Source organism: Gymnoscopelus braueri, assembly GCF_963280865.1.
Source record: "Gymnoscopelus braueri genome assembly, chromosome: 23".
NCBI lineage: Eukaryota > Metazoa > Chordata > Actinopteri > Myctophiformes > Myctophidae > Gymnoscopelus > Gymnoscopelus braueri.
This window is the reverse complement of record NC_137625.1, coordinates 22860549-22877417: the sequence shown is the minus strand read 5'-3', so window position 1 is coordinate 22877417 and position 16869 is coordinate 22860549. Positions and strand designations below refer to the sequence as shown.

Here is a 16869-nt window from a genome sequence, read left to right as displayed (position 1 = left end):
TAAATTGTGATATTATCAGACATATATAGCATATCAAACATACCAGATACAGTATATCAAACATACCAGACAGTCTACCTTTCAGAAAAGGGTATGTCAGTCTGACCAGAAACAGGGATAAAACATACAGTATGCCCACCGCACCAGTAATAAAAAAAGAATGACCAGAGGGGTATATCAAAAGCACAGGCATGACCTTTCCACCTCCCCAGCGAAACGAACCCTGCTGCTAACATATTACACACACACACCCCTTGGTAGGAAGTCAGGGATGTGTGGAAATATGCGATCGGCTGTCTCCCACAATGATTCACGATCAAGTTAATTAAATATGTGTCCTCTGTAGTTTACTGGATGCTTGTAGTGGATAGGGTGGATTTCTCACGCATAGTATCCTATGACAGTACAACAAGTCCATGTTTTGCCACTGGGTATTACCAGCTTCTGGCACAAAGCTACTTGTCTTGCATGTTTCGTCTATGGACCTCTGACAATTATTCACACCCGCTGTCACGCGATGCGCATCTCTTCTACTTGCATGCAATGCATCCTTATTCTCTGAAAAGACTAAACTCCCTCATCTCCCCTGCCAGGCAATTGGTGCCAGCCACCCCCCCTTTCCCCAAGCTTTTCCTCCGATCACACTTCTTAGGCCCTTTCACCACCTCCTGTTTCCTGCTCGTCTTCAGGGTTTATCCAATAGCTGGGCTCGGTGCCAGACTGGGGGCTCTTTGAGTACCTTCCTGGAATTCCTGATCTTGACTGTTCCATGCTCTGCACGCAGGTGTAATTGAAGCTAACTGTTTTTAGTACCTGACACCTGTTGTGGATAAGCGAGAAATAGAGAGAGAGAGCGAGACAGACAGAAAGAGAGCAAGCGAGTGAACACACCTGTGCGGTGATGATCATGTTGACCAGCAGAGTGGTGGTGTGCTGGGCTCGCACATTCCTGTAGAGTACAGCTCACCCTCAGCTTCTTGGCAGGACATCACAACAGACTACTGATACAAGCAACACTTCAGAGAAAGAAAAGCAGGCGGCTCACAGAAACCAGACCAGCACCTGGCCTCTATCCAAATCTGACCTGAAGTGGCAGTCAAGCATTTAAAAAAAAAGGATACATGTATTTTTTTTCAATAACAACATGAACCTAGCGTCCCTATTCTGGGGTGAACATTTGGCGAAGATGGGAGATCTACAAGCTTGTGATCTTGTAGATCGCAACGCGTTGCGATCTTGTAGTTCGGCTATTTTCGGGGAGGATAGCCGATAGATAAGTACATAGGTTAATGCATAAAGTCCACACAAACTCACAGGATACTCACAAAAAAAATACTTTATTGAAAATGCACCAGAATAGAAATAGTGGACCATGTGTGTCTTAATATTTTTGCATTGATAATATCATATGTGCCATTAAACGTTACATCTCAGTCATCCAAAAAGAAAGCTTGCGGTCACCTCCGATCACGCAGAGTGGTAGTGTTCTGTGCCAGCTTAATCCCGCCCCTACTCTGGCTGATCCAATCATCACGGGCTGTAATGAAACGAGGAAATGTCCTGAGATTCAAAACACAAAAGTACCCTGTGCTGATGCCACGCCACTAAAATAGGCATTGAACTGACCTGTGGGTGTCCAAGATGGTGGATGAGTAACTGGCTATTAATCTTTCCCGGACATCCAGTAGTGCAGAAGATGTTCTCATTGGCTCGAGACCATCTGAAATAAACAATGAAATCCCTTCAACTGCAGTTGTCATTGCTTTACATGGCATAATCATTTACATCATCGCTACTGAGAAGGAATGGCTGCGAATAAGGGAAAAATACATGCGATGACCAAGTTTTCTTACTTGAACAGCCGTGCTTTGTCTATGTGAGCTGGTCTTTTTTCTTGCGGGTAACTGCAGAGGATCAAAAGAAAGAATTAACCACATTAACCTTGGCGTCCCTATTTTGGGCAAAATTTCCAAAATATTCCAAACTTTTCCAATTAGTATTTTTAAACACATTTCCAAAAATATAGAAAATAGACGATTTGCAAGTTCACAGCTTGTTTTTGCTATTTGTATACAATGAAGTATAATGGGCTTAAGTGGTTAAAACCGTGTTAGGCAACAAGTGGCCCAAATTCTAAATCCTGACATTTTTTTGAAAAACTTTTTAAAAACCCAAAAATGTATGTTGCTATATATTGTACATATAGCAACAACTACCCCAAAAGGGGTTCCCGGATTGAAAGGTATAGTCACGTATAGGGGTTCCAGGTCTAAAAGGGTTACAAAGTTTCAGAAGCACTCTACTACAATGTAAAAATAGAGAATACCCCCACCTTAAGAATCTTTTTATCGATGTTGGGAGTGCTTCACAGGCAAGTTTCATAAAGTTTCTCTCCATATCTAAGAGACCTTGAGCTCCTATTCAATGAAAGAGCTTGTTTATCTCTGTACAAAAGGGAGTATGTCTACCCGTCTGCTTTTTATTTTACTTTACCAAAAGGTCCTCATTCAAGGATGTGGCCTTCACAAAAGTATTTCTATGTGCACCTGTGACATTTGATTACACAAACAGTTAGTATGCAGTTAAAACACACAAATCTTTCTTTAGTAACTTTTATAGCAAATATTGATTATTGTGTAAGACGGTCTGCCAAAGTTGCAGATCTTAAATTAGCCTTTGACTGTGTTCTTGCCCACCATCTATTGACTTAGAAAGAAATTGGCCCGAGGCCAAACTTACTTGCTGACCCCTGGGTTAAAAGATCACACAGTGCATTATTAATCCAATAGCACAGAGCCAAATTTCCCATTTACCTAGAGCGGGTAATGTCCCAGATGAGCCAATCACTCCCCACCACAGCGCCAACCTTGATGGTATTGGTGAGGCACCAGTCTGCTGACATCAGTGGTGACTGGCCGCAGTCCAGCGACAGAATAGCCTGTTGGGTAACCAGGTCGTAGAACCGAATGGTTCCCTTTTTCTCCGCCACCATAAGCTGGAGAAGACAGTGTTTTTTTTTGGTATCAGTGCAGTGAGGTCATTTAAGCCAGCATTATGACAGTGTGACGTTGTTTGATTGATGCTACAATTGAGTTTACATACAAACGACCGGTCTAATATTATTTGGCACACTTGAGCATCCTGGTTAACACATTTAGACCGGGAAAATATCCGTGTCATTTTAAGATTTCTTTGGCTGTTTAAAAAATAGCAGATACAAGCTCTAGAGCGCGGCAACGAGTGCCGCGCTATGAGCTTGTAGATCTGCTATTTTTGGAAAAAAATCTTGAAAATGTGTGCGAATCTTTGAATATATATATTTTGAAAGTGAACATTTTAACTCAAATCATGCTTCTGGGGGTATTCTACAAATGTATTCTAAATCCCAACAGTTTTTTTCCTTTTTTTTAAACGTATGTTGCTATTTATATATCAGTGATTCTCAAACTTTTTCATGTCAATTATATGTATTAGGCCGCGGACCCCCATCTGATTAAATATTTAGTTCCACGGACCCCCAGAAGCAAAGATTTGAGTTAAAAATGTATTTATATATTCAAAGATTTGCACACATTTTCACAACTTCTTTTTTCAAAAATAGCAGATCTACAAGCTCATATGAGCTTGTATATCTGCTATTTTTTAATAGCCAAAGACATCTTAAAATGACACAGATGTGTTACCTTCCCGGTCTTAATGGGATAAGACCTTCCGTATTGCAAACAAGACGTTTACAATAGTTGTGTGACACTAAAGAATGCAAAGACTTTATCCTATTCACTGTGGCTTTTTGTGGTCTGTGTATGTTCTGTCTGTTTCCATGGGAATATTCACAATATTCTCTTATTTCATGTATACTTCTGTGAAATGTTTGACCACAAACAGGATATGAGCCAGTGAGTCTCTGGAATTCTCTGTGCAATGTGGTGGGACTTCTTACCTTGAAGACCTCCTGTGGATGCCAGCACACGCTGATGCCAGGGGAGCTAAGTCTGAGATATGCGGTTTTATTGCCATCCAGGTCCCAAACCCTGTAAAGAGATGTATGAATTGAAATGAGATATGAACCACTTAGCATCTGAGGATGAAAACATGTGCTTTTTTTTACTAAAGGAAATGAAAATAAATGCAAAAGAAGGCTGTGGTACAGTACATACAGGCTGAGAGGTAGAAAAAATAAACTGTCAAACATAGAAACTGTGCACCAGAGGTGTGTGACGTGACAGGAGCATTGCAGGTTCTAGTTTGCTCTTAAGTTGACATGACGAGTGGGAAAAATCACAATATAAAACCAAGTTCACAGGTATATTTTCACAATATTTAAAGGTTTTAGAGTTTCCTTCTAAGCTCGAGTGTTGAGAGTAATATGACGAGTAGTTCTTGAAATTCAAAGAGTCCGCCAGATCAGTTTGTATGTTGACGAGGCCTTTTATACAGACAAGATGTTTGATCGGTTCTCAGGCTGGCAAAGTGACAGGCTGCTTCAGCCAACAACATTAACAACTTTGGTTTGAAACAAAACAAGACCGGTTAAGTACTCAATTAAGAACTGAACAATATTTGGATCAAAGCAGCTTTGGAAGTCTGTCGGAATAAGACACAAGGTGGACTTGAAGCAGACAGACCCCATACACATCTCTCGGCTAAACATCAGCAGGAACAAAGACATTTAATAGTGTGTTTCCTCTACGATGCAAGAATTCTCCTGCACAGGGCTGTAGCTCAACATTTCCACTAGCATGTCCTGTACACACAACACAAACCTTGACTGGGTTTTGTTGCACAAGACATCCAAGTGCTTTTTCTATTCAGAGTTCATCATTTATCCAACTCTGGCAGTTATGAGCAAGTGATGTGCAGAACTTTCTTTCTATTCCAGGGAAAAGGGCTTTTGCCTCTAATCTGGGCCCTGAGCTGTGAAGACAGACAGGCTTACCCTGGACTCTTGTTACAGTGAAAACGCCAGCCTCACATTACAGTGAGCTACGATAGCGGAGTCAGTGGAGGGAAACATCACCCTAGTCTGAGTCAGGCGTCGCGCTCCACTCGCATTACGGCAAATGTTTCGCTGTGGGCGGCCCGCTGCCATTCACTGTCTGTGGAGGACAGCAAGGATCGGCAGAATGCACGTCTGCAAGGCGAGAGGGGCACAGAAGAACCTTGCTTTATGCCATACGTGGGAAACTGGCGGCCCCCCACATTCACTTATGCGGCCCACAGGTTAATATCGGAATAGTGATATATTATTGATTTCAGCTGTTACAATTCCAAACATGCAAACATCATAAACATGACCCGCTTTAATTACTTTAGTCTATATTAGTAGCTTATTGACTAGTATTAAAATTCCATTGTCTTTTTTATGTCCAATGTATTTGTATTTAAGTTCATAAAGTTAACATAAGTATAACTAAATGATTTGAAATTAAATAAAAATGTAACTTTTCAGGATTCCAATAAAAATAAAAAATAAAATAAATAAAAAGGATTCCAATTCAAAAATAGCAGATCTACAAGCTCAAAACGCGTCGCAGCGCAACGCGTTTTGAGCTTGTAGATCGACTATTTTTGCTACTTTTGAGTGACATAGAATGCCAGAAAAAGTTAAAATACGGAGAGACAGTATATGCAATGTGGCCCTCTGGAGTGAGTGTGGAAATATAGTGGCCCTCTCCATCATCAAAGTTGCCCACCCCTGCTTTATGCAAACGAAATTGAGGGGTTGCGTGAACGCTGCTGCAGCCAATCAACATCAAAGCTCTAAAAACACAAGCTTTGTGCAAGGGGGGCCATTTGCTGTAGAGCTTAAGATTTCTGCCCGAGACCGTCGGTCAGGACCCGACGGGTCGAGCCGGGCCTGGCCGAATTTGTCACATATTTGTCGGGCTTCGGGCCGGAATGGGCTGTAAATTTATAGGCTACATTTTAATAGCAGCGCAGTCTAATAGCCTTTTATATTACGAGCCTAGGGCACTAGGACCCAGGAGCAACTGAAGTGCAGCTGCCGTCAGTTTGCAGCGAGCAGCAAAGCAAACTCTGATGAGACAGTGTTGGAGCTACAGTAGATAAAGTTAACAGCCTTCGTTAACAGTCTAAATGGAAGGAGGCTAAATCAAAATGTTTTCTACTGCCGTGTGGATTACCAGGTGTCTGTAACAACCACGATTTCAGATCAGCCTTCGTTCATAAACCAAACTGCAAGTTGTGAAAAGGTAGAAACATGAATAGCCTGGCCAATAATATTTAAAGAGGAGAAAAAGGCTGCTGCTACCGTTCATAAAAATGCCGGCTTTCGGGTTGGGTCGGAACCAATTAGTCAATTATGTAACGGGCTTTGGGTCGGGGCTCGGGCTGACGTTCTGTTTGGCTGGGTTGGGCCGGGCTCAAATATTTAGGCCTGATTAAAGCTCTAATTTGCTGGACACTTAAAAGAGCGCTATGTTTTTCAATGTAATCACTTCTTCAAAAAGAATGGTCAACTCTACAGCTGAATATGACTATGATAGTAAAAGCAGCTGAGAAACAGTGAAAACATGCATGCAGATGTAATAAATCACTTGGATGGAGAGAGCTGTGGCTCCTGAGACCAAGATCTATGGTTAACCACATCTGAACACAAATACCTCCTTAAACACAACCTCAACAATCCCAGAGGAATGGAGGAAAGGTGGGGATGGGAGTAGAGCGGCTTGGGAGGCTGCAAGTGTTTCTGGGAATATAAAAAAACATATAGATGATTATGAAGCATGGGAAGGCGCTGACTGATGAGGTCATGCAGGAGACATCATCTAACAAAGTCCGAAAGCAGCTCCAAAGATCATCTAAATGTCAAGTATGTTGTTGGAGAGATGAACGTCCCCAGTGATGCGGCATGGGGGAGAGGATATGCCCCGTCTCAGATGAAGACCTCAGTAAATATTAGACTTTCCCTGCCTCGTCTCCCCAGCAGCAGATAGAACCCTGTCAAAACTCTCCCGAGTTCTCCGTTCCTCCTGCCCGTGTGCTTGCAGACCCAGCCAGAGCCTCCTCTGTGGAGCGTGAGTGAGGTTGAAAAAAACCCTCAGACCACACCAGGCAAACAAAGACTAAACCCCTCTACTTTCAGACCAATGGCCAAGCCGAGTTCAATCGCACGCTACGCCACCGCCGGCCAAACTGTGGTCAACCACTCTGCCCTTCAAATGGAGAGGAGCATCTCCCCAGCAAAACATAACCTCTGCCGAATGAGGTTAAAGGCATGAGACACGAAAAACATGAGCAACTGCCTCTGATAAAGCACCGCGTAATTGCACAACACTACGTCAAGCAATAACACTCTGCTTCCATGCACAACAGAGTTGAAAGGAGAGACGAGCATTTGAAGTCCTGCATTGTAATATCTAAGTGAAGGAAAAAAAAACTGTACGGCTGGAGCATTATGGTTTGTCAATGTTTTCCCTGAAATTTAAGGAAATGGGAACACTGTTAGCAAGCACCGCGTGATCTGATTTATAGTATAGCAGGGTAAATAATCACTGTGACTCTCTGGAGACCCGAGAACTGGATGAGTCAAACAATAATCCCACTCCGGTGCCTCGCAGAGCAGCCCAGGTTCAGGCGCACATTGTCCCACCCATCACGACCACATCAGCATCCATCTTTTTCAGGCATGTTCAAGTTTTTTTTCCCCCCCTTCTCCAAACAATAACATTATCTTTAAAACCCAGACATTTGGACTGTTGAAATAATTATCAAAGAGATTTGTCATTTTTATTGGACTGGCTTGTTGCCCTTACTGTGGGCCAGTGATAGAAAAATCCTCACACTTGTGTGGATTAAAATGGGGAGAAAAAAGGGAGCAGGCTTGGTTTGTGGCAGTCAAGCACAAGAAAGGTCAGTTATGAGGAACAGAAGACACAACATCCGGCTTGTTGGGAGTGGGACTAGTTCGTCTTCCCAAAAGAGGAAAACATGCAGTGCTTTACACATTGGACGGCCGTATCCGAGAAGGTAGAGACATACCTAAGAGCCCCAGCCCTCATCCCCTCTCGTGTGCTCATCAAAGCCATGTGACCAGCCATCAGCTGGGTGAAGCTGTAAAATTTGATTGACCAGAAAATACTCCCTTTCCCTTCCATATAGCAAAAACATTAACACAAGTAAGACGCGCGAACGCTGGAAGCGAACGCAGATTGACTGTGGCTGCTATATTTCAACCACACTGTAGTAGTGCACTCTGCCGCACTCTGGAGGCTGTATACAGGCAGTGCAGCTGCTGGCATTTAAGCACGGAGTTTCGAGTCACATGGGGGCGCGAGCCAATGAGCGCTAAACACAGACGGACAGAGACATACACACACAACCCAAGCACGGTGACATAGTAAGCTCCACTTGGTCGGAGGCGCGGCCGCGTTCGCAACAAAGACACAGTACATACATACCTATACAAATGTATGGAGAAACATAAGGAATGCAGGTGCTTCCACACAAGTGTACTGCATGATATGACGCAATTAACATCCGATCATGCACTGACTGTGGCATGTATAAATATGGTGAGCAGGCACAGTTGATCTCAAGTTTGGATCAAGTTGGAAAGAGACAAAGATCTGCTGTAAGTGACTATGAAAGAGGGTTCATTATTGGGGCACAAATGGCAGGAGGTTCAGCCACAAAGCCTGCAAAAAGGGTTTCAATAGGAACAATGATTAACTGGGTGTTATCTGCATTTCCACCTATGGGAACGACATCAGTAACAGGGCTGGAAAATGTGGTCAAAAGGACACATTCAATGACCATGATGCTTGAGCATTATTTAACCCATTAAGACCGGAGGCTGATTCTACAAATGTCTTCTAAATTCTAACAGTTTTCTGAAAAACGCATGTTGCTATATCAGTGGTTCTCAAACTTTTTCATGTCAAGGATCCCCAAAATGTATATGTATTTGGCCGCCGACCCGCATATTTTGTTCCAGGGATCACCAGAGGCAAATATTTTTCAAAAATAGCAGATCTACAAGCTCATAGCGTGGGAATGACAATGCATTAGGATGTGAAAGATTGTGTCTTCAAGAACAGTCCATTGACAACTACATAGAGAGGGGTGTTATAGTAGGGTTGCACTGTGCATGAACCTCTCATTACAAACATTAATGCACATTTGAGAGTTCAGTCAGTGGTGTACAGAAAATGTGGAAAAACGTGATATGGTCAGATGAGTCATCCTTCACCATATTCTCCAAGAGGGTAAGTGATGTGTGGCGTACACCAAGAGAATGGCACAGGCCTGAATGCTAGGCCCGTTCAGTGAGGGGGCTCTGTTACAGTATGCTGTGAGGATGCATTTTCCTGGCATGGTCCACTTCTCCCCTTAGAGGGAAGGGTCACTGCAAAAGTGCAAATCAATAGTGTGTCACTGGGTGATATCCTATGATTAAATTCTTTAATCCTGATGGGAGTGGTCTCTGCCAAGATGGCAATGCACCCACCCACAGAGTATGAAAATGAATCATATGCTATGGCCTTCTTAGTCCAGATCTCAACCGAGTTGTACACCTACAGTATGGGAGATTTTGGACTGATGCAGTAAACAGTACTATCCCCTAGTACCATCATCAAAACGCCAATGGAGGGAATCTCTTTTGTTACAAGAATAGTGTTCAATCTCTTTAGTAGAGTTCCAGAGACCTGTACAACCTATGCCAAGGCACATTGAAACCGTTCTGGCGGTTCGTCATGGCCCAACACCTTACTAAGACACTTTTGTGTTGGTTTTTCCTTTTGTCACTAGTCAGTATAATGCAGCAGCAGGTGCATGATACTACCGAGTTCATTGATGAACCCAGTCAACCCCAAATACCTTAAAACAACTGCAGTTCTCCTGTGTGGTCTGTAGGTGGCACATGACACATGCCACTTCATCTAAAACTACTGATGCAAACCCGTGAGCGGGTCACACAACAGAATTTCAGAGTGATAACATCAAACAAAGGCAAACTACAGCTGAGAAATTATGACAATTGAGAGGAGACGAGGTTGGGGCGCCTGATTAAATGCTGTGCCGTGTACTATAACTGCAGACTGCCAATTGACTGCATTAACACGGCTGCATTAACATGGCTGGCGGAGCGGAGACTAAAATGATTGCTGAACAATCTGCCAAAAGTAAAAGGAGTGATGTAGAGGTCATAAGACTACTCGTGCATGCATGCATGCATTACCCACACACTCTCACTCCCTTTTCTGCGGGTCCACTTTTCCCTCTCATATCAGGGGCTCCGTTTGTGTGGGCTAACTGGAAGGTCCTCTACTGTTAACTTGATCTATCTCTCGTTCCGCCTTTCTTCCTCCTGCGTCCCATATTTTCTCAACATGACAGAATTTAAATCTTTCAGCAGATGGAGCACACTCCTGTTTTCTCTGGCCGGACGGCGGAGGGAGGGTGAGAAAAGAGCGGATGCTAGTGGAAGAGTCTCGTCGCCTGCTCCGGCCTTGATCGCCTCCCATTGCTCATTGTGACTGATGCCTCAGCAGCGCTGTGGCAACATAGGGGCATCCAGCAGGTTGTGACAGTGAGTGATCGATTGGTCAGCCATACGAACCACTGTGGAAGCGACAGCCATCACAAATCGAAGACACGTGATGTGATAAATAACACATCTAAACACTGAAGTCAAGATGTGTGGAGCTCAGCGTCTTCTCCTGTCAGTTATTATTATTCAGTTCTTAAGTGAGGTAATTCATTTAAGCAATCCTTAAAATTTGATTTGTAATAAGTAACTGTAAAAAAAAAAAAGGAAAAAAATGAATGAGGGGTGAGACTTGTAATGTAAAACAGGTGTTTGTTGCAAGTGACTCAGTCCACTGATGTGAGGGAGGGTTGTCCCTAGGGTGACCCCAGCTACTGACACACTTTTTCCCTCCTCTCCGACCGCTAATTGAAAAGACACATTTGGGGACCTTGTTAAGAGTTTGCCCCTTGGAGAGGAAAATCTCTGGCTGGCTAATTGGATTTCCATATTCAACCAATTAGCTAGAAAAGCTCCAAAGCGGCCGTGTTCTTACGCACAGTCACACCGGAGCGTGTTGTGCTAAGCGTCAGGTTTCACTGTGGAAACACTGTCAGGGCTTTCTGCACCATTAACAGAGAACAGAACTCACAATCGAGAGTGGAGGAACGAACACACGCATGCACGCACGCACACACACACAGAGGAACAGGAGGAGGAGAAGGAAAAAAAAGGAGAAAGTGGTTTGGACCTGCAAGTGTGGTCGTCGCTGACGGAAGCAATTTGTTTCCCCTCCGTGGGCTCAAACACCAGCTGATTAATGTAGCTGGTGTGTCCTTTCATCACCTAGACAACAGCATACAAAAACAAAACATGTAAACAAACACAAGTACACAATCAACAAGTTTGACCGTGTGTCAGACTTACTCATTTTAACTAGACTAAAATATAGGCGTATTATCCAGCATACCCCTGGGTTTTCTACTTGTTTGGCTACATACAGTATATATCATTCATATAATGCCAGCAGACCAGGGCAACTCTGGCCTGAAGGAATCGATGTTCCACTACCTTTACTTCATGCTTATCCTGAAGATCTGAAGTCCACAGACGGAGGTTTCTGTCGGCAGCAGCAGTGCAAAATCTAGAGATAGGAGACAAGAGATAGGAAACGGAGAGACAACGAAAGGGAGGTGAAGAGAGACGAAGGCAAAAATAAATAAGAGCAAGAACATCATAACAGAATGACACTATATTGCCCAGACAGACAGACAGACCTATGCCTATTATCTATACATGTCTGTCTGTAACTGCCTAAACGGACACACCGTCCTCTGTGTGTGTGTGGTAGAAACTTGGATGACGATCAAAAGAATCTCTGCCAGGGAGATTCTAATTGCACCCTAACATAAACATGGAGAAAAACAAGATTCCTCACGCCATTTACGCATTTCTCTGCACAAAACCTGAGCAGAGCCAGGGGGAGGACTTTCCCTCTAATCAGCCCTAGTATATACCCAGCGCCTGCAATTATTCACACAATTACACTAACTCACTTATGACAAGAAAAACACACACATATCACCAGAATAAACAGACAGCGGTTCACACGTTTTCAGTCGCAGCTGGATTTGGCATGATGTCACTACAAACACCCCAACATGCTCCAGGGTATTACTAGTACAGTAGATTAGATTATATGAGCCTACTAGACCTACCAATTAGCTAGTACAGCATGGAACGCATCCGCACTCCCCCCACCCACTTTTTCTTTTCAAAGTTCATTGCCAAAGGCATTTTTCCAGTGACCTTTCATAATCATGCATAATACGACAGGTCTCAAACTATTAACGGGGATTTCAGGTGTGGTGCTCCAAAGGTCTGGCATGATGTTGTATATCGACCATATTCCACACAATTGCCATTTTTTACTTACTTCATACTGGGGGGGGGGGGCTCTCACCAGAAGTCAGAGGGCTTATCACTTCCACAGCGTATTAGCCAACAAAGTGGAAAAATAACAGCTTGGATTGTAATTCTTTTCTAGTTTGGACCTTAAAGCACTAATAGAATGCTGATTTCAAAGTTTTGTGTGTCCACAAAATCTCCCACTCATTTTCAACAGAGCAGATCGTCTCTGCAGCTCCTCATCATGACAGCAAACTGGATTCTTTGCTCTCTGGTTATTAGCTTTGAGAGTGAGCAAGAGTTTTGTTCCAATTTCCCAGATACAGAACATGACCTGCCTCAAAAAGGTCGGAAATGACCTGAGAATTCTTACTAGTGTTGATTCACCATAACAACTTTGAAAACGTTTTAATCGAACATTGTTAGGTGCACCGGTGGGTAAAAGGATAATGCACCAGCCATGTGGTTATAACATCTCCAGTTTGATTCCGGCCAGAGCCATGTGCTGCAGGTATTTCCCACTCTCTCTACATGCCCATCTGAAGAAAACAAAGAAAAACTGGCTAACAAAAACATTGTAAACAACAGGTGGGTCTTCCTCTTCTTTGCTGATGCTGGACACGATGCAGAAGTGCGCATTTAGGAAAAGACACATCCAGCTCACACTGGTCCTGTCCAGGAGGTTGCTGACTGGACACCACATGCCGGCCAGGGAGAACATGGCAGCCTCCCAGCTCAAGCCCCCCCCCCCCCCCTCCCGCTTTATCCCCCCTATGTAGGCCCCTGCCTTTCAGGCACACCCGTGAGAACATTGTACTTTTCCTGGAAGGCACGGCTACGTGCAGAACGATGGGAGGGATGGAACCTGAGTGGGCAGCCATCAGCGCAATAACATGCGCGCACGTCACAAGGCCGCCTCAAGGGCCCTGCAGAGTTAACCACAGAGGGCCAGGAAGTATCACTGCCTTTCCTTTTCAATTACGGCAAGCTGAAACACCTCCAATGGGACCACAGCCTTCCCATTCGCCATTCCAATTAGCAGGAAACCCTTGCTTTCTAACAACCCGAACAGTCAGGCTACTTTCCTCTCCTGTCCAAAGCCACCTGAAATAACTTTGCTCATTTTCTGGCAGCTGCAGAGTGACACTCTGAGGCTGTGATGATGACTAGATTCCCCAAGCACAGATGCTTTCTCTCCAACTTCTCCTTGTTCAGGTCAGTAAAAACATTCAACTCAATAATTACTGTGTGGTGTAAAAAAAAAAAGGACATGAATGTCAGGTTCTAAATAGGAGAATGAATTATATTTAATCCCATTAAAATGACAGACCACCACTTACATAATTAATTACTACAATAAGGTGCCCAAGTAGTCGGTACAAGCACAGGCTGAAGCAACCAACTTACCTGACCGTGGGTATCCGGTCCAATCGTGACTCAGGGCTCCAAGCGAGAGCATCGACGCGCGATTCATGATGGAAAGCACGGAGCGCGACAAATTCAACCCCCTCTATCTCCATGTCCTCCTCCTGTAGGGAACGCATGGTTTGTATTCATGGAAGGGAGGGGCATGGTTGACACGGGGGCCAATAGGGCTACAGAATATGGGCATGAAGTTGTGTCGTGTCACTCACCTGGAAGAGGCAGGTGCCCACTACCACGTTGTGATTCCCTCCATAAGCCAGGAGGGAGACGGCGCTTCCACTGTCGAAGGGGCTGAACTCTGCCACGTGGACGTAGTCATCACATGCCACTGTGTAGGTAGCAGTACGACTTGAATCCTCTTGCATTCTGTGTCCTGGTAAACGCTGTGTTCAGGCCCGGGGTGTTGCACCTTACACCTGCTTCACAGTGAAAGAGGATGAGCGGCATGGACCTGTTACCTTATATTTGATGGACTTAAAAAATAAATAATAATAATGCTTGGCTGACAACATTTATGGTCTCTTTCAAGAATAGTAAATAAAATGCATGTTAATTATGTAAAAAGACAGAGCATCATCAGGGCTCCAGGCTGACTTTTTAGTTGGTTGCAGATGTGCGGCTAACTTTTTCATTTAGGTGCACCAGCATGTAATTTAGGTGCATCCACCCACACACACACATGCAAAATGTAGGGTGCACTGGTGCGACCAATGAACATTTTTAGTTGCACTGGACAGATGTTTAGGTGCATGTGCGCCCAAAATGGGTGCACTCTATAGTCCTGATCATCATCATCTATAGTCTATCCTTAACTAAACTCATTCTGTGAATGAATATACCCATTGTATCACCGGAATACTCAGCTCTAATATAACATTACATGATATCATATAAGTTTCTTTAGGTCACTGTCAGCTTTTTGAATCCTGTACGTAGAATGTACTGTACACAACTAGCAATTCAATGCTGTAAGTAATGTATTGCATTCAGCGATTACTTTAATTTCATCCAGCGGGAAACCATATCTCTTACAAAGCATCAACAGGCTCCAATGATGACACTCAGCAGAATCATTAATGTTCCTTTGAAGATCATACTGACATATAAACACCATCCCACCATGAGCGACTCCATATCAGGACGGTTAATATTTGTAATGAGATGAGTTATATTATGTCAAATGTCTAAACACTGCATGATTATATTGTTTGTCAGTCAGACTCAGACTGTATTCACACCTGAGTGGTCCCAGCTGAGTTCTAACTAGCAGCATAACGTAGTTACAGTGGTGTAAAGTAACTAAGTACATGTCATGTACTGAAGTACTGTACTTAAGGACACTTTTGAGGTATTTATACTTGAATATTTCCAATTTCCAATAACACTGGTTATGATCATAGTTATCTTTGGTACCCAGCTATATAAGTAAGCATGGTAACACTAGCTCTGGTCCATATAGCGTTAGAAGGAGTTCTCCTTAACGCTATGTTATTTTCGAGCCGTTGCCCGCACAGCCCCGGTAGCGCAGGCTGCACAGCCTCTCGACTTTGGTAAAAAATAACAAATACACTTTCGCTACTCACCAAAACAATGACGGTTTTAAAATATTGAAAGCCTACTTTCCTTAGTGGGAACACTCTGAGCCCCCCACCTCACGTCTAAAATACACTTTTCAGCTAGAAAATAAAATATTTCACGGGAAGGAAAAATCTGGTCAATAGAAGAATTCCATTGACCAGATCTATAGGGGGCGCAGTGGAGTAACTAAACATTTGGTGGATTAATTTACATTTTGGTCAAAAAAGTGTGTTTTAGACGTGAGGTGGGGGGCTCAGAGTGTTCCCACTAAGAAAAGTAGGCTTTCAACATCTTAAAAAAACTCTTTGTTTTGGTGAGTAGCGAAGGTGTTCAGGCAACGGCTCTAAAGTAACATAGCGTTAAGGAGAACTCCTTCTAACGCTGTGGACCAGAGCTAGATTAGTGCACAGCTAGTCCACTTTAGCCTGAGTGAGATATAAACACATTACTTTATTAGCTTGTTCTGTCATTCCAAAACTCACTGAATGGACCTATCTAATGTTACGTAGCGAGGAACGCTGATCGCCATTCAAAACACACACTAACTGATAATAATTACCAAATTATTGGCCAGAATGTCGCTGAATCATGAGGCTGGATCCGCGCGTTTCAGAATGTTTTTCAAGCTTTTTCCGGGTAGTGTGACGTCACGTAGAACGTTCCATTTGAGGGAGTAACGGCAGGGGTGCTCGCACTATGAGGACGGATAATCAGGGGGGGGGGTGATGAATCGTCGTATTAAATTGAGATAAATAATTGAATAAGTTGTTTTTAAATAAAATAAAGGACCAAATATCCATATCGTAGCTTTTTTTTAAGTTGTAGAGACGAATGTACGTGTTGAGTCAGTAGCTCCAATCGACCACTGGCAGCATTACGGACTCTTCTGATTGGCTAACTATGGTCCAGGGCGTTAGCCAACGCTCTGTTAGAAGCGGTAATCCCTCCCATGGACTGAAAATTCCACTACTGTGCGAGGTCTCCAACTTTAGTAAAAAATAAAGACAACTATTTCGCTAATCATTGAAACAAAGGCTGTTTTGTGTTGTTGAAAGACTATTCTCCAGGGTGGGAAGCCTCTAAGCACCCCACCTTCTCTGTATAATACAAATTTTGGGCAGAAAATTAAAAATGTCCGCCAGATGGAAATTATTTATTTATTCCACTGCGCTCTCTACAGATTTGGTCAACATAAATTACCATTGACAAGATCTGTAGAGGGCGCAGTGGAGTAAGTAAAATGATTTCTGTGTGGTGGACATATTTTATTTTCTCCTCAAAAAGTGTATTATACAGAGAAGGTGGGGTGCTGAGAGGCTTCCCACCCTGGAGAATAGACTTTCAACAACACAAAACAACCTTTGTTGCAACAATTAACAAAATAGTTATCTTTATGTTTTACTAAAGTCGGAGACCTCGCACAGTAGTGGAATTTCCAGTCCACGGGAATAGCACCCGCTGCTAACAGA

General features: G+C 43.4%; 1 protein-coding gene across 2 annotated transcripts; it reads right to left on the bottom strand.

Annotated features, from left to right (window-relative positions):
• Positions 1–1324: 1324 nt before the first annotated feature.
• On the bottom strand, positions 1325–16046 carry nup37 (nucleoporin 37). 2 transcript variants are annotated; one of them, XM_080420997.1, is made up of 10 exons: positions 15960–16046; positions 14032–14241; positions 13805–13926; positions 11561–11633; positions 11241–11335; positions 3941–4031; positions 2814–2995; positions 1854–1904; positions 1627–1720; positions 1325–1537 (listed from the first exon to the last, which is right to left on the bottom strand). In XM_080420997.1, the coding sequence occupies exons 2-10, from the start codon at positions 14185–14187 to the stop codon at positions 1424–1426; spliced, it is 978 nt and encodes a 325-aa protein (XP_080277123.1). In that variant the 5' UTR covers positions 14188–14241; positions 15960–16046; the 3' UTR covers positions 1325–1423. The 2 variants fall into 2 exon arrangements, with proteins under 2 accessions (XP_080277123.1, XP_080277122.1); XM_080420996.1 differs by having other exon boundaries at positions 14032–14238; positions 15960–16040.
• Positions 16047–16869: the final 823 nt, after the last annotated feature.

What these genes read in the sequence shown, in the direction of transcription:
- nup37 (XM_080420997.1), bottom strand. Translation starts at nt 14,187, where the DNA reads ATGCAAGAGGATTCAAGTCGTACTGCTACCTACACAGTGGCATGTGAT. An exon ending in TGGGCACCTGCCTCTTCCAG is followed by an intron (nt 13,927 to 14,031) that starts GTGAGTGACACG and finishes CGTTCCCTACAG; the next exon opens with GAGGAGGACATGGAGATAGA. An exon ending in ACCATCTTGGACACCCACAG is followed by an intron (nt 1,538 to 1,626) that starts GTCAGTTCAATG and finishes GTTTCATTACAG; the next exon opens with CCCGTGATGATTGGATCAGC.